The 26,120-nt window shown below is 35.2% G+C and overlaps 1 protein-coding gene and 1 long non-coding RNA gene across 2 annotated transcripts; both read right to left on the bottom strand.

Moving 5' to 3' along the window:
- Positions 1-1,823: 1,823 nt before the first annotated feature.
- Positions 1,824-4,598, bottom strand: LOC139852541 (cysteine-rich receptor-like protein kinase 15). Its single transcript, XM_071841840.1, has 7 exons — positions 3,773-4,598; positions 3,528-3,665; positions 3,297-3,433; positions 2,994-3,204; positions 2,660-2,897; positions 2,326-2,476; positions 1,824-2,218 (listed from the first exon to the last, which is right to left on the bottom strand). Exons 1-7 carry the CDS (start codon positions 4,596-4,598, stop codon positions 1,859-1,861), a joined length of 2,061 nt encoding a protein of 686 aa, XP_071697941.1. The 3' UTR covers positions 1,824-1,858.
- A 3,701-nt stretch (positions 4,599-8,299) lies between these two features.
- LOC139852543 (uncharacterized) lies at positions 8,300-9,415 on the bottom strand. Its single transcript, XR_011761115.1, has 3 exons — positions 8,995-9,415; positions 8,855-8,891; positions 8,300-8,769 (listed from the first exon to the last, which is right to left on the bottom strand). It is a non-coding gene; the product is annotated as an uncharacterized lncRNA (long non-coding RNA).
- Positions 9,416-26,120: the final 16,705 nt, after the last annotated feature.

Raw genomic sequence — 26,120 nt, 5'->3', positions numbered from 1 at the left:
ACAAGAATTAATCTCTGTCTTATCCCAAAGTGATATTCGTGTAACCCAGGCAATAAGGGTCGAATAATTACTTTCGGAAAGTGATACCACGATTCACTGATTTATCCGGTCATCGATTATTTTACCCTACACGAAATCTTATAAAATATCCAACAAATACTAGATTCGGAACGGCCCGCACATTGCCGCGAGTCCGTTTTGGTTTGCTTTTCTTGTTAAACTAATCCCATGTACCTATGGCTGGTTACATTAGCAATATAAATTTAGTTTTAGGTACTGACAATTACAAAGTTTGTTACATTAACAAAATAGTTAAGCTAATGTAATGTAGCTATGGTTGGTTACATTAGAAAAATAGTTAACTTAAAGAATGATATTAACAACTGTTTAACAAACAAAATGCGTCTTGAACCCGACCTAGATCGGGCGAGTGCAAAAATTTATTTAATTTTTCATTGAAGCTGGAGCGAACACTAAAAAAACCCTTATTTTTTAGTATTATTTTTTTTAATGTAAATTTTTTTTTTTACAAAAAAAAATCCAGCTGGGGCGGATGCCCCGCCCTTTCTCCACAATACTCCGCCCCTGCATGTGAACATTATTAATAAGGATACATGAAACAAAACAAATTCTAATAGCAATGAAGGAATGAAAGATCTTTTAGTGTGTTGTCTATTCCTATAGATCTACATGATTCACTTGTATCCTACAAATTCCTGTATAATGTGGGATGAGCTTTAATACGGACAATGGGGCTGCGATCACGTGGAGACTACAAACGGGCTACATTCTAGTCATTGCAGGGGCTGTTTTCATAGTATCGCACGCTTCACTATAAAGCTGCATAAGGGCCTAGAACATAATTACGATCCCCGTGTAATGTTGCTGGAATCTCTTGAAGGCTATTGCAATTGAGACTCAAAAAACGTTGTAATCATGCGGCACAACCAGGGTAGCTTATTCAGAGCGGGTGAGCTATAGCTTGCACCCAAGTAAGTTACAGGGCAACAATCTCACGAGCAGAAGGTCTGCGATTAAGCTATAACTTTTTTGTAGACCATATGTCATGCAACTTAGTCTCCTGCTTTAATTAAGCAACATCGGATTCCTGTTAACACATAGATAAAGAATGTTATACAATATGAATATGAATTATGCCATTAGTGTTGAAACATTTCTTCGAGCACTTGAAGTGCGCTAGGGGCAGCACAGGAACTGCATTTTGGGCAACTCATTGGCTGGGATTGGGAAGCACATAGACTGTTGTGCATTTTATTCGTGAAGCCTGTATTTCTTATACTTGCGCTTGATAAATTTTACATCATTCGGGACTTGCCGAGCAGGACTGTTTTCATAGCAACACATAGACTACAATAAGACAGCACAAAGGTTTCCTTTGGGACTGCGATCAAGCAAGGTGAGGGCTGCGATTGAGACAATAATTGTGACTGAAAAGGCAAATTTTCAAGCTTCCCAGCGCAGTTTTCGAGGCAATGTCGGGCCACCATTCGGGTACGTGAGGGGCTGCGCGAAGACTGCCCAATGGTATCGTACGATATGTCAGCAGAGTTATACGCTTGGTTGAGACATTTTTCTCAAATACTTTGAGCGTAAAGGTAATAATAGTATTAACTGATGTTTCTTGAGTTGTTAACAAGGACAAACAAGACAGATCCACTACAAATGTCACCTAAAAAGAAGTTTTGCAACATTTTTAGCTTTCATATTCGTTGTTGAACTTTTTTTTTTTTTTTTTTTTTTTATATACTTGCCACGTACTCATCAATTTAAACATCACTACTTCTTTTAGTACTAATCATAACTAACCTTTTAATTTTTTTTCAACAAGGCTTAAAACCTAGTTTGGATATAAATCGTTCATAGAAATATCACTAGCAATAGATCTTTGAGAAGATCTTGATTTATTTTTCAGCTGACCACTAGGGCCACTTGTACTCGAAGTGTACTCTTCAAATAAAGGTTTTTCAGGATTTGTTCTGGAGTGCAAGAAAAACGCGGGCTCTGTAGGAACCAGAAGGGATACAGATAAGCTACCGAGCATGAGAACCACCAATGCCATAGTTGGTCTATTGTTTACTTCTTCTTGAACACACAATAGACCAATGTGTACGCATCTAATCATATCGGGTACAGAAGTAGTACACAATGTTCGATCGATTAGACTTGTAACCGTTCGATCTCTCCAACTTTTCCATGCCTAAAAACGAATAAAAACATGAGAAATATAGTTACTATTAAAATTTGGTAATTATAAATTTTGACAAAAAGGAGATTGTATCATAAGAGGTTTATGTCACTACTCACATGACTAAGAAGATCCTCTGTCATCACTCCATTTTGGAAAGTATGGTTTTTCTTACCTGTCACGATTTCAAGAAGTAATACACCAAAACTAAAGACATCTGATTTAACTGAAAATTGCCCGTGCATCGCGTACTCTGGTGCCATATATCCACTAGTACAACACAAATAAAATTGTTAATCAATGGAAGTTCATCCTATAAAACTACCATAACGATCATACAACTAATATTAGGCATGTAATTAGATATTTGGTATCTATATATGGCGATAGAAGACAAATTTAACACATAACACAAACAACAACGAAAGGTCAATTTTGTTTAGTGACACTTACTATGTCCCAGCAATTCGACTAGTGTTGCCCTGAGTTTGATCATCTGCGAACAATCTTGCCATACCAAAATCTGCAATTTTTGGATTCATTTCGGCATCCAACAAAACATTACTAGCCTTCAAATCTCGATGAATGATTTTCAGTGGTAAATCCTCATGTAGGTACAAAAGTCCCCTTGCAACACCTTCTATTATTTTGTATCTTCTTTCCCAATCAAGCATCGCACGCTTTGTTGGATCTAAAATGTTCAAGATTAAACAAATATATATGTTGTGTGAAACCAATTTCTAATGGAAGTCTTTCAATAGTGCAATTTCGAATAGAGTTGACTTACCAAATATAAATTGATCTAGACTTGCATTTTCTACAAACTCATACATCAAAAGTCTTTCGGGTCCTTCTAGACTAAATCCTATAAGCCGCACCAAGTTTCGATGTTGCAGCCTTGCAAGTAACACAACCTCATTCTTAAATTCTTGTTCTCCTTGACCTGAATCCCTTGATAGCCTCTTCACTGCTATATCTTGCCCATTTTGTAGTTTTCCCTATAAAGCTGTTTTGTTAGAATTTTGTACGAATCTTGAAACATATATATTGCAAATAGTAATTAAATTTCTTGTATTGTATCATTGTATACCTTATAAACCGATCCAAAACCACCTTGTCCTAGCTTATTGTTCTCCGAGAAGTCTTTTGTTGCCGTTTTAATAACCCCAAAGCTATATTGGAACGAATCAACTGTACTAGTTTCATCGATATCTCTCTCCATGTAAACTAGAGTAATAGTCACAATATTACAATATGATATCTAGCCAACTGCAGTAACAAAAAGTCACAAAAACAAAAGAAAACATAATTTAGTACCCACCTAAATTCTCCGGAGGATGTTGTTTCTGATTTCTTTTTCTTCTCTTGAAGACACAAACAAAAACCACCACCACTATCACAAGACTAGTGGATCCAACAAACGTAATAATAACAATAATTGTCGTGTTACTGCCATTTCCTGAAAATTTTAACTATATGTTTATTCTTACCGGTGATTGTACATAATAAATGATATAGATTGTGAATCTTATACTCTTAAAATTTGTCCCAGAAGTGTATCTATACCTGAAGACTTCTGTTGTGGTGGTGGTGATAGTGGCGGTGGTTGTGATTGTGTCGGTGGTGGTGCAAATGGTGCAATAATAACAGTATCATTGAAAAGCTTATTATCTTCATATCTAATATTGCAACTAGGTAATAAAATTCTCGCTCCACGTTTACCATCACAACAATTTGGAATAATACTCATTGCAGAGTTGAGACAATTATAACATTGATTTTGTGACAAATCCGGTGTACACTGCATGATCCCGTAAACAGTAGTAAACGTTGGACCATTCGTGCCATTAGAAGCATATTTACGAAGAGATCCACCTTTTGGAGCATCATTTATTAGTTGATTTATTAGCTGGTCTAGTCCTAGTTTAAAACCGGTCACGTTCCAAGCATTTTCACTGTTTCTTAAGGTTACCGCAACCGTAATATCCAAATTTCCCAAAATGGTCATATTAGAGTACCTTAACATACAATATTCAAACCAAATAGTTGCAACTTTTTTGTTCGGACATTTCTCCCTTACTCTAGTGATAGAGTCGTTTATGCAACTCCTACATTCGTTTGGCTCAACATCTCCTCTACATAGCGCGATTACGTTGACTTGATTGGGGGTTTGACCAATTGAATGGCTGTAGAATCCGTAGGTGATGCTGGTGTCATCGGTGAGGGACGACAAGGCGTTATCGAGATTTCTATGGTACGTACTATTTATAGAAAAATTTGCATTATTATCATTGCAGAAAGAGGGCGTAAGATCCTGACAGATTGAAAGGGTGATTAAGTTTATGATAATAAAGATGAAAAGTAGAATTAATATTCTGGTTATCATCAACATCAACATGATAATGATAATGTTGCAAAAATGAAATCTGATGGAGATTAGATTATCAATATGATATGGCGGAGAATTATCATTAATTATTCAAGTTTTAATTTAAATTAATCTCGATTGAAAAATGAGTTGTTAGAGTAGTCGTTTACTTGGTCAAATTCTTGAAATTTCGATCGACTGAAAGTGCCATCATATTATTTTCTTATATTTCTATATTTAGCTGGTCAAAGATGGCGGAAATAGTATATACTAATGTACCGGCCGGGACCTTTTTCGACTTTGAGAAATTCTTTATATATATATATATATATATATATATATATATATATATATATATATATATATATATATATATATATATATATATATACTAGATTTAAGAGCCCGTGCGTTGCACCAGTACTCCTCAGTTAAGCAATTCTAAAATGTCAAAGGTTATATCATGTTACAGAATGATGATGACAGTATCAAAAGTATATAGAACTGAAAACGTTATAGCTCTCATCAAACAATATTTATATTCCAATCAAGAAATGTGTCTAATTTCTTCATTAGTACTATTATGCAATTTGAAATATAGTTGTATTTTTAATATATTTATCCAATACACAAATCAAACTTATGAATTGTTGAAAACTCAAAAAATGCGCCCAATATTGTCAAAGGTTATATCATGTTACAGAATGGTAATTATCCAATAATTATCCATAGATGTAGTTATTCCGGTGAAAATCTAAGAGTAACATTCTGAAAGCATCCACACGGAAAAATGAATGTATCATAAAATCAACATGTAGTAGATGATGTGGAGGTTAGACTCTAATATTAGTTTCATGAATTGATATTATTGGGTGGCTATTTGATCAATAAAATATAGACTATGCAGAGGATTATGAAAACATAAATAAAACGGGAGACGATCATACTTTGAAATAGTAATTAAAGATAACATATTACAATCATCAGAAAAAGTGTAAGCACGTAGACAATGACATGAACAACATACTTCTGCATTTAAAGTTCAAACACATACATCGTAATGAAAACATATTAATCAAATTAGAGCCAGCACCAAAATTAAAGCAAAAAGCACAAAGGAGATGGCCAGAGATTAAAATAAAATAGACATTATCATTAAAATCATAAACATAATAACTTGTGGAAAGTAATAGATTTAAAAGTAGCAAGAGTATTTGAATAAATAAAAAACTTACGGAGATTAGTAACCTTGAAATATAGTCAAATGTTACGCAGATCTAACGCTAAAAAGAAGGTAGACAAAAAAAAAAGTGAAAGTAAACAGATCAAATGAGTCAAATTGGTCGAACGGGTCAGAGTAACCCCAAAATAGCACTGAAATAAACCTCCCAAGTGTTCTTTCTATCATCTTTTTATGCATGTAATCATGTATGACACACTATCTATATATCTATATATACATAATATGATAGAAAAAACTGAAAAGTAAATACATCAAATGTGTCAAATTGGTCAAAGCCCAATATCTCAATAGCACCTTTGTCTAAAGCTTCGAATGAAACAACCTCCCAAGTCCCAAGTCCCAAGTGTAAACAATGGTAGCTGTACATCACTTATTACAAAAATTTAAAAGAGATTCTGATTTATAAATGCTGAATTATGCTCTATAAAGCTATGTTTATAGACACTTGATTTATAAATCAACAATTCATTATGTTTTTAATTTAAAAGACATTCTCCAAATTATAATTGGGTCCAATAAATTGAGGTGGGATCCCTAGGTCGATAATTATATAAAAATTGAATAAGAAGAAAATGTCAATGCCATTTCATACAAAATTCCTGATTCAGTTAGATTGTCAATGCCATTTGTATTAACTTAATTTCAACTCTAGGAATAAGAAGAAAATAAATGATAAAATTTTATGTACAATCTACAGAGCATGTACATTTACACTATATCCAACATAATCAAAATATACATTTATAGTATATCCAACATAATCAAAAAAGCATTAAAATACCTAAATAGAAAGTATATGGATCAATGGACAGACCTGCAAGTGTATCCCATTCATAACTGCTCGGTACATGATCCACATTTTGTAGAACGGTAAAAGAGTTATCGTCGTTGCTTCAAGCATCTAACTGCATAATACGTAAAAAGCAACAGATATTTATTTCATCAGTTAATGCGGAATATGTAATGCGAAATAAGTAACAATCACCAGCTATAAAAAAAAAAGCAGAATTATTTTAAATAACTCGGCTAAAAGATTCAAACTATATTTATAAAAAAAAAAAAAAAAAAAAAAAAGTTAACTCAATATGATCTAATGCAACTACTTTGGCTTGGTTTTACACTCACCTGTTTCCCTTTTGACCTGACCTACACATTATTAGATGGTTTAGAAATAGCAGGTTTTGTCGTGTGACTCAAGACCCGCCCATTTTGCCATTCTTCATTTGATTATCCAATATATAAGAAAAAAAATAACAAACTGTTACATATGGTTATTCAAATTTCATGTACCTAAATGTCTTGTTTAGTCTTGAGTCGATAATCAGTTAAAAAATTAGTAGTCCACCATTACAATTATGTCCTACTTAAAGGACCAACTACATATAAATGATAAGAAAAACAGTTAAGTGCATCAAATGATTTGAAGATTATATATATTGCCTCACTTTTATTTTCCTTATACGGGCAAGGATTGTACCTCGTTATAATGGAGAATAAACCCCTGGATATGAATAACCTGATTAAAAAAAAGCATCTAGAATAGAATATAGTAGGGTCAGGGATTAAAACTAATGATGGTAATTAGGGAGTTGAGAAATAAGCCAAAACATGTACTCCAATTTTTGGTACTACCTAAAACCAATTGGTTCAGACATACTCGCTTAACTATGTCAGTAAAAGATAAAGTGGCTTTATGTCGTGAACGACTTTCAAGTTGTTTGACACGCTCTTACTTGACGATTTAAAAATAAACACAACTGCAATCAACCCGTTTGTATATAAATGGGTCCAAGTTGCCAACTCCACTTGAAACCTTTAGGGTCAATTAAAAAAATAGAATAAGTATGAGAAGTTACCATTGGAATAGTGAGAGCCATATCCTGAGGAAGATAAGCAGAATTAGTAGGGTATGGCTGAGGCGGATAAGCTACGACTGGTGGATTAAACATGGATGAAGTTGGTGGTAGTGCATCATATATAGACACCTGAGGCGCACTCGGTGTACGATAACCGTTGCGGGTTTATGCAAATGAAATAACACAAATTCTTTGTAAATGAAAAAATGACTTGAACGAATAAAACTTGTTTTTAGAAAGTAACAATAAGCATGAATTGGACTTGCATGGCACTGGTGTAATGCATTATCAATCGTACCTCACCAGTATGCCTAAGTATGATGAGTTTCACGTTTGCCCAAAGTTTCACTAAATAGTTGCAGTAACATTGAAATCTTAAACCAATGACAATCCGAACACAATTTACTGGGCAGAAGACAGATGTACCGAACCATTACCGGGCAGCGCAACGCTATCTACAATCCAAACACCAAAAAAATGCAAGCAAAGGTAAAGGTACGGGACAATGATAAAGTTAAAATTTGCGAGAATAACCGCTTGGGTAGGCATCTGGTGCTACAGCTGCAACATGAAGGAAGTATGTATTGATTTGCTGAAAACACCACCATATATAACATACCCACAGTTAGTATAAACATGTTAACAAAAAAAAAAAAAAAAACAGCATTATAAAAAGTCTTGATGTACAAAATATAATTCAAATACATCCACACTTACAACTACATACAGTACATATACAATAGAAAACCGTCATACAATAATAATAGTTTAAAAGAAGAAGATAATGAAGAAACACATGTACGAAAACACATTATTTGATAGTATTATTGCCAAACACTATTGCCAAACATAATGCAATCACTTATTATTTCTATAAAACAGAAATATTAACATTAAAATCAACAGTCCATCTTAGCCTTAGTTTTGGGTCTCTTGTCACCACCACCCCACCACTCTCAAACTCATAACAACCGCCACTACCACCATAGTTGTACCGCCCATCCATAATAGTATAAGTATCACTACACCACTTACCACCACCCACCAAAAACTACTACTTGATTTTGCGTCAGCGATTTTGCCATACTGCAAAGATCTTTTGATTTCAATAAAAATATAAAATCAATAATTATACAAAACATAAAATCACGTGTAATTAAAAATCAATACATGATACTCACCATCTTGCTTATTTCGGAATCAGATGACGTTCAGAACCTAAAGCGCACAAAAAAATAATTCATATCAATAAAACCATACAAATCATGTTGTGATACACTTTGTGGGCATAACCTAAAGCCAAAACATAATCAATTCAAACCTGTAAAAGTGAAAACCCTAACCGCTGACCCTTATTTATCGTCTCAAACTGCAACTGTCGAAAGGTGTAGCAAAATTTGTACCATCGTACCTGATCTGTGAGTATTGAAGGCGTTGACGAATGGAATAACAACTAAAAGACCGATATCTGCATAGATGTTACGGGAACGTATTAACGACGTCTTCTTCATCGACATTCCAGTCACCGGAGATGTTTTCGGTGGTTTCAAAAAATCTGTCGTTAATATATAAAATTTGTACGGTATTGTCGAGAAAAACATGAAGGATTCATTGGTGGTAGTTGCGTCGCCTAATATGGTGAGATGAACACACAACCGAAGGTGAAAAGGATCTGGTGGTTTTCTTTTGAAGAGAGAGAGAGAAAAAGGAGATGATATGAGCAAAAAAGTAGCGACCTTTAATAAAATTGATTCAAAAGAAAAGGGGTTTAGAAGGACACGTGTTTTTTTCCTATAATTTTGAGGATATAATCTACTTTTAATCTCGTAATTAAGTGGCCTAATTAGGCCCTAAACTGCTGACATGTCAGATTTAAATTACCGATTTATGTATGTAGATGATGATGATATTCTTTTTATATATATATATATATATATATATATATATATATATATATATATATATATATATATATATATATACTTGTTAAAGACTCGCGATTTCGTAGAATTTTTAAAGGGTGAAATCATTTATTAATACCATATTATATTGTATTTGTTATTTTGCTTTGAATTTGGTTATCCAAAGAATCTGACAATAGAAGATAATCAATATGAAGTTGATATTTTCATAAGAATACTATTTGTAACATATCTATATCGGCAATTTTTTTTAATATACAGAAGAATAAGATTATATAAACATAAGATCATACATTTTAGTTGTTTAGTGTTGCAACTCGTGTTTAATGATAAGATCTGTAGTATATCAAAATTATCATCATTCATCGATTGACATATCATAAAGTTCAATTACATGCCAAACTATTCAATGGTTACTAAGCTACCATAAGTTAATAATTACATGCCTAAGCATCAAAATAGAAAGAAACTAAATCCATAGATACACCATTCAACATATTCATTAACACTTCTGCAAAAACTAACGGTAAACCTACAGAATCAAAAGACTTTGATACCGAAACAAACTGTTACACCAGATGATGAACCTGCATTCGTCACACAAGAACACAATCAAACACTTGTAGTCCGGAACATACCCATTTACAGTTAAGAACTTTAGACACCCTTTAAAAACATACTTTTTCTTTGATATTTTTCTTGCTTCAAACCCCATATATGAGTTTAATTGTTCAGATTGAGAGACTCATAGTCACAATTACTTTGTAGTTCAGGTAGTTTTTGAAGCGCTTCCAGCAGCCGCTAAATCACATTCATATTTTAATCGTTAAACAGTCCATAAACATTTGTCAATAACATGTTCAAAAAAAGAAGATTCTCAAATGTACTTATGAATGTGATCTATCAATGGTTGAATCATATTGGTAAAGTATATTTGTATGAAAATAAAATTAACTCATCCAAAGATTTTTTTTTTTTAGGATCTTGAAGAAAACATACGTAATATGCCCGTTGGTCCAGGAGTGGAGTCTTTCAGCTTCAGCGAGTTGTTCTTTAATATTCAGACTTGTATGATCATATGCATCTGGATTTGTGGTGGCATTGAGAAATCCGATCTTACTAATTTCTACAACATTCGAGCTATCATCAGATAGTTCAGTGTCTTCCAAATGTCTTTTGTGTGAAACCAATGGACCATGAGAATTCGATCCCGTTTTCCATTTGTTTGGCTGAGAAGTCTGAGCAGTAAATTATGTACATAAGGAAACAATTGTTACACGCGCAATATATAAAGTAAATATTGAACTGAAATTAAATGTATACAAACAATATTGTATAATACTAAGTGGACATGTATTGGTCAATTTTAAAGCAACAAAAAAAACAATTAAAGGTGTTGGCATATAAAGCCGAAACATTACAAAAGATATAAACTGATGAAGACTTCTATAACCACTTCTAAATTTAAACAAAGTTAACAATTATAAAAAAGCACACATTTAATAAAAATGAACATGCCAATGACTTCATGTATAAGTTATTATATAATCAAATATTAATCTCAAAACATTACTATTTTAATCAATAATTACGTTCATCGTGTGGATCTTCAAGCCATTACATGTGTTGAGATTCAATCAATTTATGTGCAAAAAAAGAACATATGATGTATTTAGGGTGCAGATCGATTGGTTCATTTAAAAGTATTGACTAAAATATGTTGTTATTACAAATCCTAAACAAAAACAGTTAGTAATCTAGCTCTAAAGGGCACTATACAATTTAATTGCATATTAAGCGTATGCAATATCATTGGTGTTTGGCATTTTACGTCCATGTGTACATTTATGGCATTTAATCCATTTATGTCCAAGCAAAGAACACAAATTGATCTAAGAGTGCAGATCAATTGGTTCATTTGAAAGTGTTAAATAAAATATATATGTTGTTATTATAAACCCTAAGCATCATCACTCGTATAATTCTGCACATAATTAAAGAATATATAGACATGCAATATAGAAACTAAACAGCCGATATGAACTTTAATCTACAACACAGTTTACAGCATCACACCTGCATGTGTGAAGCTGTTACTGAGATATTAATCAGTCATTAAAAAGTGAGATTAAATAGGATTATGTGCAAATAAAGAACATAAATCCATATAAAGTGCAGATCCATTGGTTAATTTTAAAGTTGTTTAAATAAAAATTTGTGATGCTAAACCCTAACCCAAATTCATCATATTTTGAAATTGATAAACCCTATTATCAATGCAAAGTGTGTCGATAATTGTAAACTAACCTAGGTGGTTATCAAGAAAACAGACAAACTTGATTTCGTCATGGTGGAATGGAAGGTAGTTGAGAGGATTTTGTAAATAAATAATTGTAATGACCCTGGTTTTTCCAACGTTTATTTATTAATAATTATTATTATTAATACTTGTGATTAAACGAATGTATGTTATTACATTTACATGTTGCCATAATTGCCCATACTTGACTTTAATTGCCCGAAACGTCTTTGTGACACACGAAACTTACACGAATAATATTTTTGAGTATTATTTACATTCATGATTAAGTTTTATTAATCATTTTGATTAACTATGGTTATTAGTTAATTACTTGGGCTTTAATTGGATTTAATTGTAAATTAATGGAACTTGGGCTTTAATTAATGGTAAGAGCCCACCCTACTTCTTTAGTGGACTTATTAGCCCATTTAGCATGTAAGTGTTACTTTCAAGTTTAACTAGTTAGTTAGTGTATAAGGAATCAAGTTACAAGCTCCTTACACCTAGTTCCCATGCAACACCTCTTATAACCACCTTTCTTTGTCAATTACATGCAAGTGACTTGTGGTTTTTCTTCTCCTCCCTTCCCCTTTTGCTGACCGACGGCCAAGAGGCCATTTAGTGAGGCTTTGTTTCATTTTTTTTGTATAACTCCTCACTTGTATTCTCTCATTCAAACACACACATTTTTTACTTGCAATATTCTCTCAACTTTTTTCTCTCTTTTCCTCTCAAATACTTGTAAGTATTATGAACTTTTCCTTCCTCCTTTCCTTGCTAAAAACCGAATACTAACACCCCTTAATCATCATCACTTGTTCTTTGATTATTGTTTTGTTACTTGTTGTAGTTGTTACTTACTTGTAGTTATTACTTACATGTTTTCAAGAATCAAACTTACTAGTTTCATTCTTCATTTATCTTGTTCTTACAAGACATACAAGAACAAAACTCTTTAGTTTATGTTCTACATATAATGCTTTAAAAAGATTTAAGTTCATGAGTTGTGAAAGCATACTTGTAATTCATGTTAGTAAACTTTAAAGTTTACTTTCTTAAAGATCAAGACTTAGGCTTGAATCTTTAAAGTATGAAACTCATGAACTAGTTACTTGTTTACTTAGTTTATTTCTTGTTATTATGCACTTTAATTTCATGTTTGTTAGTTTAAATGGTCAAGTATTACAAGTTAGTCTTGATCTCATACTTTCTTGAACTAAAGTTAACTTTGAAAGTTCAAGAACATGTAAGTAAGCTTTCTTTAAGTATAACTTTGTACACTTATGTTAGATCTAGACTTTTGGGTCTAGGATCTTCAAGATCTAACTAAGAACTATGTTCTACAACTCAAGATCTTGATTTCATAAGTTTACTTTCAAGTTTGTAACTTATTATTAGTTTTAAAGTTCATGTATGTGTTAGATCTAAGACTTTGATGTAACTTTGGTTCATCAAAACACTTGCAACACTTAAGTGAGTTGTGCTTCATGTCTTAGACTTACACTTGGGTTATGATGGTCAAACCTTGGTGAAAATGATTCAAACACATCAACGAGTTGTACACTTGAAGCTATATGCATCAAGGATGAGAACCATGATAATCATCGAGCACCAAGAACCACCGGAACCAACTGACCCTACTGTTCTACTATTTCTGTGTCTGACCCGTATGACCTGGGCTACTGTAATTATGATTTTAAGATAGCTCTGTTCGAGTAGATAACTTTTCATATAGGACTCGTCTTAATCCGAGTTATGGTTTAGGATTTATGGCCCTCCGATCGTCACTATGTCCATTTAACGTTGTACTGAAACTTCTGACCTACTCGCACTTAGACCGTCGCCACGGTCAAACGAAGATGAGTTTGCTTCTGTAATTTTTACCACAACTAAAGAAATCATATACGGAGCTATGGCCACTGGTCTCACCTTATTTCAGTAGGTATAGAGGCCGTGGTGGCTGACCGAACTCAGCCTTTGTTTTAAACACTTTTCATGAACGAAACTTACTTTACACCTTTTGTTTGATGATGAATGATGATGACCCTTAAGACCTTATTTACATACATTTAAACCTATTAAGACAATTTACTGACTTAGTACTATTTGACTTAGGTTGAGGACTTTCCGGACCTACGTACTTGCTTATTTCCCGACTCGACTTTACCGCTACTTTATCATTGTGAGTTATAGCATTCCCTTTTTACTTTAACTTATTTTGGGAACTGAGAATACATGCGGATTTTATGTTTTACATACTAGGCACGAGTACTTAAACTTTATATATGTGTGGGTTATATAACGGCAGAAACATTCCCTTTAGCTCGGTAACGTTTAGTCATTGGTTTTTGAACCGGTGAACGTTAATCTTAGATATGGATCCATAGGATTTGACATCCCCACTCGGGCTAGTCGCGCTAGCATTTAATGAGTGTTTAATACTTCGTAAACATACGCACTTGCCAAGTGTACTTTCAGGGGGTATAAACGTTAAGTTAGTTAAAAAGTGCCCACGGTTAAGCATATACTTTATCATACTGTTTTGAAACGCTCTTTGTAGCACTGAAATCTCGTGGCCTACCTTACACACTGTTATACTTAAACTATAGCTCACCAACCTTTGTGTTGACGTTTTTAAGCATGTTTTTCTCAGGTGCTTAAGGTTATTTGCTTCCGCTGTCGTGCTAGTCTTGCCGTAGATACCCGCTGCTCTAGTGTTATCACTGCATGAACTGTTTATCTTGCATTCAAACTTTAATACATTTGAAACTATGTTTTGTAACGACCTAAGGGTCACATACATTTATTCATGCTTGCTATTCATAGAAGCATACTGTTGGTGTAAAACATTTGATGTCGATTATGACGTCGTCTTTCTATCGTGAATGCAACTTCTTTTATTACAGCATATAGTACTTAACCTTGTAATGATCCTGTTGTTGATGATTTGTACACGTTGGTTTTGTACGGGGCATCACATTTGGTATCATAGCATTGGTTGTAGGGAATTAGGTTGCATTAGTGAGTCTAAGACCGACCCGAGTAGGATTCACTAATAGGACTAATCTACAACTTGCTAGTTTACTTGTTTCCGCTGAACTTACTGCATGCTGCTGCTTACTTTTACTGCTATATGTCGTATGCTATTACATAATGTCACTACTGCATGCTATTATATTCTTTCGATTGCATGATACTTGTCGTTATTGCCATGCTACTTATTGTTATACATGATTTAAACTGTTGGCCTAATACGTGCTTGCTTTATGACTTACTGACATGGAAAAATTTATTTTTCCTTGTTCAGATGTCGGATACTCCACCTGCTATCATTTTGGGCAGTTCAGACTCGTCAGCCACCCCACCTGCTGCTGCTGCCGACACACCGATCCTGTTGCCTACTAGTGACCCCGGCGCTTCATCTTCCGGGACTAGCAGCCAGGCGCATGCCCCAGTGATTACTTCTAGCAGAGCCCAGGACACTTCGGAGATTCCAGCTCCATCTGCCCCCGGACCCTCAGGATCACAGCCCCGCTCCGGTGAGATTGTTATTCCCGCGGAGTTCGGGGAAGGTCCGTTCCGTAACCGGTATCGCCATTGGTGCCGACGCGCCCCTGATGGACCTCTCATTTCGATCGGACCCGCTAGGTACAGACAGATGATGGCCGCTCAAGGACGGCCAGTTCAGCCACCCGTACAGCCACCACATGATTCGGATGACCCGTCATCCACTGATGCTTCATCCGACGACACCTCCTCAGACGACTCCAGTTATGATGAGGACCCTGCTGATGTACCTATACAGGCACCCTCCACCCCGCCGAAGAAGCGGTACCGTTTTGATGGCGCCGTCATTCCAGGGGTGAATGGAGGTCGTGCTTTCACTAACGCATTTGGTCGGCGTCGTAGGGTTACTGCTCGTAAGCGGCTTGTGCCGTACCCTGCCGACCCACAAGTGCGTAAGGCACCCCGTTACGTACTGACTATTTCTGGAGCCGGAACATCTGCACCCCGTTATGTAATGTCTGCACCACATGCACCACCTGCACCGCCAGCACCTCCTACCCCACCATCTCTCACTATCGAGGAATTGACAAGGGAGGTGGAGACCCTCCGAGCTCGAGTTGCTGAGCTAGAGGACCAGATGGCCCATGTTATGGACATCCTTCACCCACCTTCACCGTAGGGCTTTTGTATTTAGATTTCATTATGTAATCTAGTTGTAGTTTTATGCTTCACTTATGTATTGTACGAACTTATTCAGATGTATGAAACTTATTATTATTAATGAATGGAACTTTGCGTTATTTAATTCTTGCACGATGTTCTATTTACATTACTGTACGATGATTCTGTGGTATTTGTACCTAGATGCGTTATTTAATAACATGCAATGTTTTGATTCCATGATTGGTTACTATATACTGTATTATTACTATTTGAATGCTGGATTTTGACTTGAGTCAAAATTTTTGTTTAGAACATCATGGCCAACGGACGATCAACACCTACCACCGCCCAAATCGAAGAGATGATTGCCAAAAGGGTAGCCGCAGCCATTGCGGAAATGCAACCCCAAGCTCCACCGCCACCGCCACCACCACCGGTTATTCAGCCCATTCGTAATGGGTGTACTTACAAGGAATTCTAGAGCTGTAAACCACATAACTTCAGCGGCACTGAGGGACCGGTTGGTCTCACTAGATGGTTCGAAAAGCTAGAATCAGTATTCTGAGTTAGCAACTGTTCGGAGGACAACAAAACCAAATTTGCTTCTTGCACACTGTCTGACGGCGCGCTCACATGGTGGAACACAATGGCACAGGCACAAGGCATTGATGAGGCGTATGCTACACCATGGGAAGAATTTAAGTGTGCCATGATTGAGGAGTATTGTCCGAGAACCGAGATACAAAAGATTGAAATGGAATTTATGCAGCTAAAGGCCGTTGGGAATGACCTTGATGGTTACAACAGGAGATTTTTGGAGTTAACCCTGATGTGTCCGACAATGGTCACCCCATAATTCAAGCGTATGGAAAGGTAGCTTAGGGGAAACGTCACCTCGTCCAAGACACCAAATGTTCCCGAAGCGATGCACATGGCGCATAATTTAATGAATCAAATAACCATTGATGAACCGGAGAAAACTAAGTCTGAAGCGGGTACTAGTGAGAAGCGCAAATGGGATAACCACAACAACAACAACAACAACAGGGGAAGGAACTATGATCAAAACCCGGCAAAACGACATGAGGGTTTCAGGGGAAACAACAACGGTGGAAACCCCAATTCGAACATCAACACAAACCCAAACTACAAGGGAACCCTACCTCAATGCAAGAGGTGTTACAAACACCACACTGGGTATTGCAATGTTGTCTGCGAGAAGTGCCAACAGTCTGGGCATGTTGGCAAGGATTGCAAGGTCACCACTTTGAATGCAAGGCCGAACACCAATGGACCGAAAAAGTGCTACGAATGCGGACAGACGGGCCATTTCAGAAATGCGTGCCCAAACAATCGAAAAGATGGCGGACCACCCCGTGGTAGAGCTTTCAACGTTAATGCAAGGGACGCCCGAGAAAACCCCGACTTGGTGACAGGTATATTCACTATCAACAATCTTTTAGGTTCTGTCTTGTTTGATACTGGTGCGGATAGAAGTTATGTATGTAGACATTTTTGCGATAAGATTAATTGGTCGTTAGTCCCGTTAAAAGAGAGTATGCTTAACGAGGTCGCCAATGGAAAACTTGAGAAAGTTGACCATATTAGTCAAGGAGCTATTATCAACATAGCTGGTGCAGATTTTGAAATCGATTTGATACCCATCAAACTGGGAAGTTTTGACGTAATAGTCGGTATGGATTGGTTGAGCAAGATAAGGGCCGATATTATCTGCGGAGATAAAGCAATTCGTATACCACACAGAGACGGTGAGCCACTGATCATCTACGGAGAGAGATGTACCTCGAAGCTGAACCTCATTAGTTACGTGAAAGCGCAAAAGATTATGAAGAAGGGACGTCTTGCCGTGCTAGCGCATGTGAAAACGGTAGAAACCGAGTTGAAGAGTGTGAACGATGTTTGAATTGTGAATGAATTTTCTGATGTCTTCCCTGAGGAATTGCCCGGATTACCGCCGCCAAGAGCAGTAGAGTTTCAGATCGACTTAGTGCCAGGAGCTGAACCCGTAGCTCGCGCACCGTATAGACTCGCACCTTCCGAAATGCAAGAATTACAGAGCCAACTACAAGAACTACTTGACCGAGGGTTTATCCAACCAAGTTTCTCGCCTTGGGGTGCACATGTGTTGTTTGTGAAGAAGAAGGATGGATCCTTCCGTATGTGTATCGACTACCGTGAACTCAACAAATTGACAATTAAGAATCGGTATCCTCTGCCCCGTATTGACGATATTTTTGATCAACTACAAGGATCGAGTGTTTACTCAAAGATCGATTTACGATCCGGTTATCACCAGTTGAGGGTGAAGGAAAGTGACGTGATGAAAACTGCATTCAGAACTCGTTATGGTCATTATGAGTTTCTCGTGATGCCATTCGGATTAACCAATGCACCTGCCGTGTTAATGGATCTCATGAATCGTGTCTGCAAGCCGTACTTGGATAAGTTTGTTATCGTCTTCATAGATGATATCCTCATCTACTCTAAGAGCGAAGAAGAACATGAGCAACATCTTAGATTAGTGCTTGAACTCTTGAGACAAGAGCAACTTTACACCAAATTCTCCAAGTGTGAATTTTGGTTGAAGGAAGTCCAGTTTCTGGGTCATGTTGTGAGCGACCAGGGTATCAAAGTTGATCCTGCCAAGATTGAAGCTATCAGCAAGTGGGAGACCCCCACTACTCCAACTCTCATGCACCAATTCTTAGGTCTCGCCGGTTATTACTGAAGGTTTATCGAAGGTTTCTCTCGGATTGCGCGTCCTTTGACCGCGCTGACTCACAAAGGGAAGAAGTCCATTTGGGAACCCACACACGAATCAGCATTTCAAACTTTGAAGAAGAAGTTAACCACCGCACCTATCCTATCGCTTCCTGAAGGCAGTGACGACTTTGTTGTTTATTGTGATGCATCGAAAAGTGGTTTTGGTTGTGTACTGATGCAACGATCAAAGGTCATCGCTAACGCCTCCCGTCAACTGAAGATTCACGAGCGGAACTACACTACTCACGATCTTGAACTTGGAGCCATTGTCTTTGCGTTCAAATTGTGGAGACACTATCTTTATGGAACTAAGAGTACTATCTTCACCGATCACAAGAGCCTCCAGCACATCTTTGATCAGAAGCAACTGAATATGAGATAGCGTCGATGGATGGTGATGCTAAACGACTATGTTTGTGAACTTCGCTATCATCCTGGCAAGGCCAATGTTGTAGCTGACGCTTTAAGCCGAAAGGAGAGGACGGCACCTCTTCGTGTTAGGGCTCTGAACATCACCATCCATTCGAACCTCAACAGCCAGATCAGAGTAGCCCAAGATGAGGCTCTCAAGAAGGAGAATATAACTCATGAACATTTGAACATACTTGTCTCTCGATTCGAGGTTAGGGATACTGGACTCCGATGTTATGCCGGAAGAATTTGGTTACCTCTTTATGGAGATCTACGGAACCTTATACTTGATGAAACACACAAATCGAGATATTCGATTCATCCTGGAGAAGGAAAGATGTACCACGACCTTAAAGAACAGTATTGGTGGCCGAATCTTAAGAAGGACATTGCGACTTATGTTGGTAAGTGTTTGACTTGCTCGAAGGTTAAAGCCGAGCATCAGAGACCTTCTGGGTTACTTCAGCAACTGAAAATCCCGCAATGGAAGTGGGAAAGGATCATAATGGAGGACATTGGAGGACATGTTGCATGCATGTGACATTGATTTTGGAAAGGCCTGGGAAAGGCATTTGTCATTAGCCGAATTCTCGTACAACAACAGTTATCACTCGAGCATTAATGCCGCACCTTTTGAAGCATTGTATGGCCGCAAGTGCCGATCTCCTATTTGTTGGGCTGAAGTAGGCGAAAAGCAAATCACCAGACCCGAGGTAGTCCATGAAACAACGGAGAAGATTGCTCAGATTCAAGCTAGGCTTAAGACTGCCCGTGATCGCCAAAAGAGTTATGCTGATCTTAAACGTAAAGACTTTGAATTCAATGTCGGTGACCGTGTAATGTTGAAGGTTGCACATTGGAAGGGTGTGATTCGCTTTGGAAAACGTGGAAAGTTAAATCCACGATACATTGGTCCTTTTGAAATCTTGGAACGTGTTGGACCCGTTGCTTACCATTTGGATCTACCAGCAAAATTGAGCTCAGTTCATCCTACCTTCCACGTGTCAAACCTGAAGAAGTGTCTTGCTGCACCCGAACTTATCATACCATTGGAAGAACTTATAATTGACGACAAACTCCACTTTGTGGAAGAACCAGTTGAGATTATGGATCGTGTGATCAAAACTTTGAAACACAACAAGATTCAAATCGTCCGAGTACGATAGAATGCCAAACAAGGACCTGAGTTTACTTGGGAGCGAGAGGATCAAATGATGCGGAAGTATCCTCACCTTTTCCCGACTCCTCCATCTACCTCAGCTTAAAATTTTGGGACAAAATTTTCTTTAACAGGTGGGTAATGTAACGACCCTGGTTTTTCCAACGTTTATTTATTAATAATTATTATTATTAATACCTGTGATTAAACGAATGTATGTTATTACATTTACATGTTGCCATGATTGCCCATACTTGACTTTAATTGCCCGAAACGTCTTTGTGACACACAAAACTTACACGAATAATATTTTTGAGTATTATTTACATTCATGATTAAGTTTTATTAATCATTTTGATTAACTATGGTTATTAGTTAATTACTTGGGCTTTAATTGGATTTAATTGTAAATTAATGGAACTTGGGCTTTAATTAATGGTAAGAGCCCACCCTACTTCTTTAGTGGACTTATTAGCCCATTTAGCATGTAAGTGTTACTTTCAAGTTTAACTAGTTAGTTAGTGCATAAGGAATCAAGTTACAAGCTCCTTACACCTAGTTCCCATGCAACACCTCTTATAACCACCTTTCTTTGTCAATTACATGCAAGTGACTTGTGGTTTTTCTTCTCCTCCCTTCCCCTTTTGCTGACCGACGGCCAAGAGGCCATTTAGTGGGGTTTTGTTTCATTTTTTTTGTATAACTCCTCACTTGTATTCTCTCATTCAAACATACACATTTTTTACTTGCAATATTCTCTCAACTTTTTTCTCTCTTTTCCTCTCAAATACTTGTAAGTATTATGAACTTTTCCTTCCTCCTTTCCTTGCTAAAAACCGAATACTAACACCCCTTAATCATCATCATCACTTGTTCTTTGATTATTGTTTTGTTACTTGTTGTAGTTGTTACTTACTTGTAGTTATTACTTACATGTTTTCAAGAATCAAACTTACTAGTTTCATTCTTCATTTATCTTGTTCTTACAAGACATACAAGAACAAAACTCTTTAGTTTATGTTCTACATATAATGCTTTAAAAAGATTTAAGTTCATGAGTTGTGAAAGCATACTTGTAATTCATGTTAGTAAACTTTAAAGTTTACTTTCTTAAAGATCAAGACTTAGGCTTGAATCTTTAAAGTATGAAACTCATGAACTAGTTACTTGTTTACTTAGTTTATTTCTTGTTATTATGCACTTTAATTTCATGTTTGTTAGTTTAAATGGTCAAGTATTACAAGTTAGTCTTGATCTCATACTTTCTTGAACTAAAGTTAACTTTGAAAGTTCAAGAACATGTAAGTAAGCTTTCTTTAAGTATAACTTTGTACACTTATGTTAGATCTAGACTTTTGGGTCTAGGATCTTCAAGATCTAACTAAGAACTATGTTCTACAACTCAAGATCTTGATTTCATAAATTTACTTTCAAGTTTGTAACTTATTATTAGTTTTAAAGTTCATGGATGTGTTAGATCTAAGACTTTGATGTAACTTTGGTTCATCAAAACACTTGCAACACTTAAGTGAGTTGTGCTTCATGTCTTAGACTTACACTTGGGTTATGATGGTCAAACCTTGGTGAAAATGATGCAAACACATCAACGAGTTGTACACTTGAAGCTATATGCATCAAGGATGAGAACCATGATAATCATCGAGCACCAAGAACCACCGGAACCTACTGACCCTACTGTTCTACTATTTCTGTGTCTGACCCGTACGACCTGGGCTACTGTAATTATGATTTTCTGATAGCTCTGTTCGAGTAGATAACTTTTCATATAGGACTCATCTTAATCCGAGTTACGGTTTAGGATTTATGGCCCTCCGATCGTCACTATGTCCATTTAACGTTGTGCTGAAACTTCTGACCTACTCGCACTTAGACCGTCACCACGGTCAAACGAAGATGAGTTTGCTTAAGTAATTTTTACCACAACTAAAGGAATCATATACGGAGCCATGGCCACTGGTCTCACCTTATTTCAGTAGGTATAGAGGCCGTGGTGACTGACCGAACTCAGCCTTTGTTTTAAACTCTTTTCATGAACGAAACTTACTTTACACCTTTTGTTTGATGATGAATGATGATGACCCTTAAGACCTTATTTACATACATTTAAACCTATTAAGACGATTTACTGACTTAGTACTATTTGACTTAGGTTGAGGACTTTCCGGACCTACGTACTTGCTTATTTCCCGACTCGACTTTACCGCTACTTTATCATTGTGAGTTATATAGCATTCCCTTTTTACTTTAACTTATTTTGGGAACTGAGAATACATGCGGATTTTATGTTTTACATACTAGGCATGAGTACTTAAACTTTATATATGTGTGGGTTATATAACGGCAGAAACATTCCCTTTAGCTTGGTAACGTTTAGTCATTGGTTTTTGAACCGGTGAACGCGAATCTTAGATATGGATCCATAGGGTTTGACATCCCCACTCGGGCTAGTCGCGCTAGCATTTAACGAGTGTTTAATACTTCGTAAACATACGCACTTTCTAAGTGTACTTTCAGGGGGTATAAACGTTAAGTTAGTTACCAAGTGCCCACGGTTAAGCATATACTTTATCATACTGTTTTGAAACGCTCTTTGTAGCACTGAAATCTCGTGGCCTAACTTACATACTGTTATACTTAAACTATAGCTCACCAACCTTTGTGTTGACGTTTTTAAGCATGTTTTTCTCAGGTGCTTAAGGTTATTTGCTTCCGCTGTCGTGCTAGTCTTGCCGTAGATACCCGCTGCTCTAGTGTTATCACTGCATGAACTGTTTATCTTGCATTCAAACTTTAATACATTTGAAACTATGTTTTGTAACGACCTAAGGGTCACATACATTTATTCATGCTTGCTATTCATAGAAGCATACTGTTGGTGTAAAACATTTGATGTCGATTATGACATCGTCTTTATATCGTGAATGCAACTTCTTTTATTACAGCATATAGTACTTAACCTTGTAATGATCCTGTTGTTGATGATTCTTACACGATGGTTTTGTACGGGCCATCACAATAATGGTAGCAGGTAGGTGAAGAGATCTTTTGCTTGTGAATATAAAATATATACTGCCTTTTTCATTTACCGCCAGTTTAATTTGGGTCGAATTAAAAATATCCACGGAATATTCTATATTCATTGGGCTTCGAATTGGGCTTGGACAAAACAACTATAAGATCATAAATATTGAATATGGCCACAACTAAGCAACGTTTTGTAATACTCTATATTTATTAGGCTACGAATTAGGCTTGGACAAAACAACTATAAGATCATAAATATTGAATGTGGCCACAACTAAGCAGTGTTTTGAGTATGGTTTCCATTTGCATTCTAACATATCAAACAATTGGAATAAATCAATAGGTATGAATGCTTTTGTAAAACAAAAGTTTAAACTTTGTTTAAGCCATTAAATATGCATTTTTTACCACTTCATAGTCTTATTTATATTTAACATTATTCTTATATCCCATTTCCACCATTCATTATTAATAAGTCTATGCCGAACATTAAAGTAAAGTTTTTTTATTGGTTACACATTTTAATAGTTTTAAAATATACCAATGAAAATATAAAAAAAAACAAAGCAGTGATTTAAAACAAATAAATTTTCTTGGTTTCTTGATGTAGTTGAAGGCGATTGAATCAAGAAAAGACTTTGCATTTAGTTTAGATCATATTGTCAAATTAATTGGGGTTGGGTCAATTGGGTTATGTTTTTATCTAATATGGGTTGATTGGAGAAGTTTTAATCTTAAATTAGTTTAATGTGAAAGGACCCGTTCATATACATTATAAACGATTCACAATAGTTGATTTCATCGCGAGGTATTTAACCTCTATATGATACATTTTACAAACGTTGCATTCGTTTTTAAAAGACAAACTTTCTTTACATCGAAAATTGACAGGCATGCATACTATTTCATAATATTCACTATCCAACGATAAATTAATTAATAATAATCTTTGATGAACTCAATGACTCGAATGCAATGTTCTTCGAAATATGCCATGAATGACTTCAAGTAATATCCTTAAAATGAACAAATGCACAGCGGAAGATTTCTTTCATACCTGAGAATAAACATGCTTTAAAGTGTCAACCAAAAGGTTGGTGAGTTCATTAGTTTATCATAATCATTCATTTCCATCATTTTAATAGACCACAAGAATTTTATTTCCATTTCTCATAAATATACGTCCCATGCATAGAGACAAAAATCATTCATATGGATTGAACACCTGGTAACCGACATTAACAAGATGCATATAAGAATATCCCCTATCATTCTGAGACATCCATCGGACATGATAAAATGAATTCGAAGTACTAAAGCATCTGGTACTTTGGATGGGGTTTGTTAGGCCCAATAGATCTATCTTTAGGATTCACGTCAGTTAGTAGATCGGTTTACTAATTCTTAGGCTACCAAGCAAAAGGGGCATATTCGGCTTCGATCATTCAACCATATAATGATGTTTCGATACTTGTGTCTATTTCGTAAAACATTTATAAAAGCGCATGTATTCTCAGTCCCAAAAATATATATTGTAAAAGCATTTAAATAGGGGGTAATGAAACTCACTACACTGTATTTCGTAGTAAAAATACATATGATGCCATTGAACAAGTGCAAGGTTGGCCTTGGATTCACGAACCTATATTAATTATATATATTTATATGTTGGTCAATATTTGTCTAACAATTTAGGTTAAACCGTAGTGTATCACAATCCTAATGCTCGAGACTAATATGCAGAAGTTAACAAAAGTCAACTTAATCTTAAATGATTTCAAAAATCTATACATGATTATTATATAACTTAAATATAGTCGTTTAATATATTTAAATATTTTTAACAGATTTTAATAGAGTAAATAATATAATTCATTCATTAATAAATAAATTTTTATATTAAAATTTATGTAGTAAAAATATAATTTTATACATCTTAAATAATAAAATTTATAAAATTCAATTAATATTATAAAAATAATATGATAGGTATTATTAATGTAGTTATATTACACCTAGTAACATATCTTTGTATTACATATTTATTTGATAAAATAATATCGATAATAACAATATTAAGTAAAAGTTGTATTATTTTGTAATAATAATAATTATTATTCTATTAATAAAAATTTCAATATTTATATTTACTAAAAGTGATATTATGATAAAATGATAATTCTAATTATGATAACTTTAATATTTACGATACTTTTTATTATTAACTTTAAAATAATAATTTTATTTAAAATGATAATAAAAATGATATTTTATATTAACAATGATATTCCTATTAAAAATAATAATTTTTGTAAAAATGATAGTTTTAATATTAATAACACTTTTGATAATAATAATAATAATGATAAAAATTATGAAAACGATATTTTTATCTAAATCAATACCTTTCAATATTTTAATTTTATCATGATACTTATACTCATTATTTCCTAATCAATATGTTAATAGCTTTTAATCGTCTTTTATATCGCGTTCATATTAATGATAATAATAGTAATCATAATAATTAGGTGTTACTAGTATTAGTTTTAATTATAATAATACTAATGATAATAAATATTATGATAATATTAATGATAATATAAATTATAACTTTAATGATAATAACGATAGTAATAATAATAAAAATAACA

This window comes from Rutidosis leptorrhynchoides, chromosome 6, assembly GCF_046630445.1.
Source record: "Rutidosis leptorrhynchoides isolate AG116_Rl617_1_P2 chromosome 6, CSIRO_AGI_Rlap_v1, whole genome shotgun sequence".
NCBI classification, from domain to species: Eukaryota; Viridiplantae; Streptophyta; class Magnoliopsida; order Asterales; family Asteraceae; genus Rutidosis; species Rutidosis leptorrhynchoides.
This window is presented reverse-complemented; position numbering and strand designations above follow the sequence as displayed.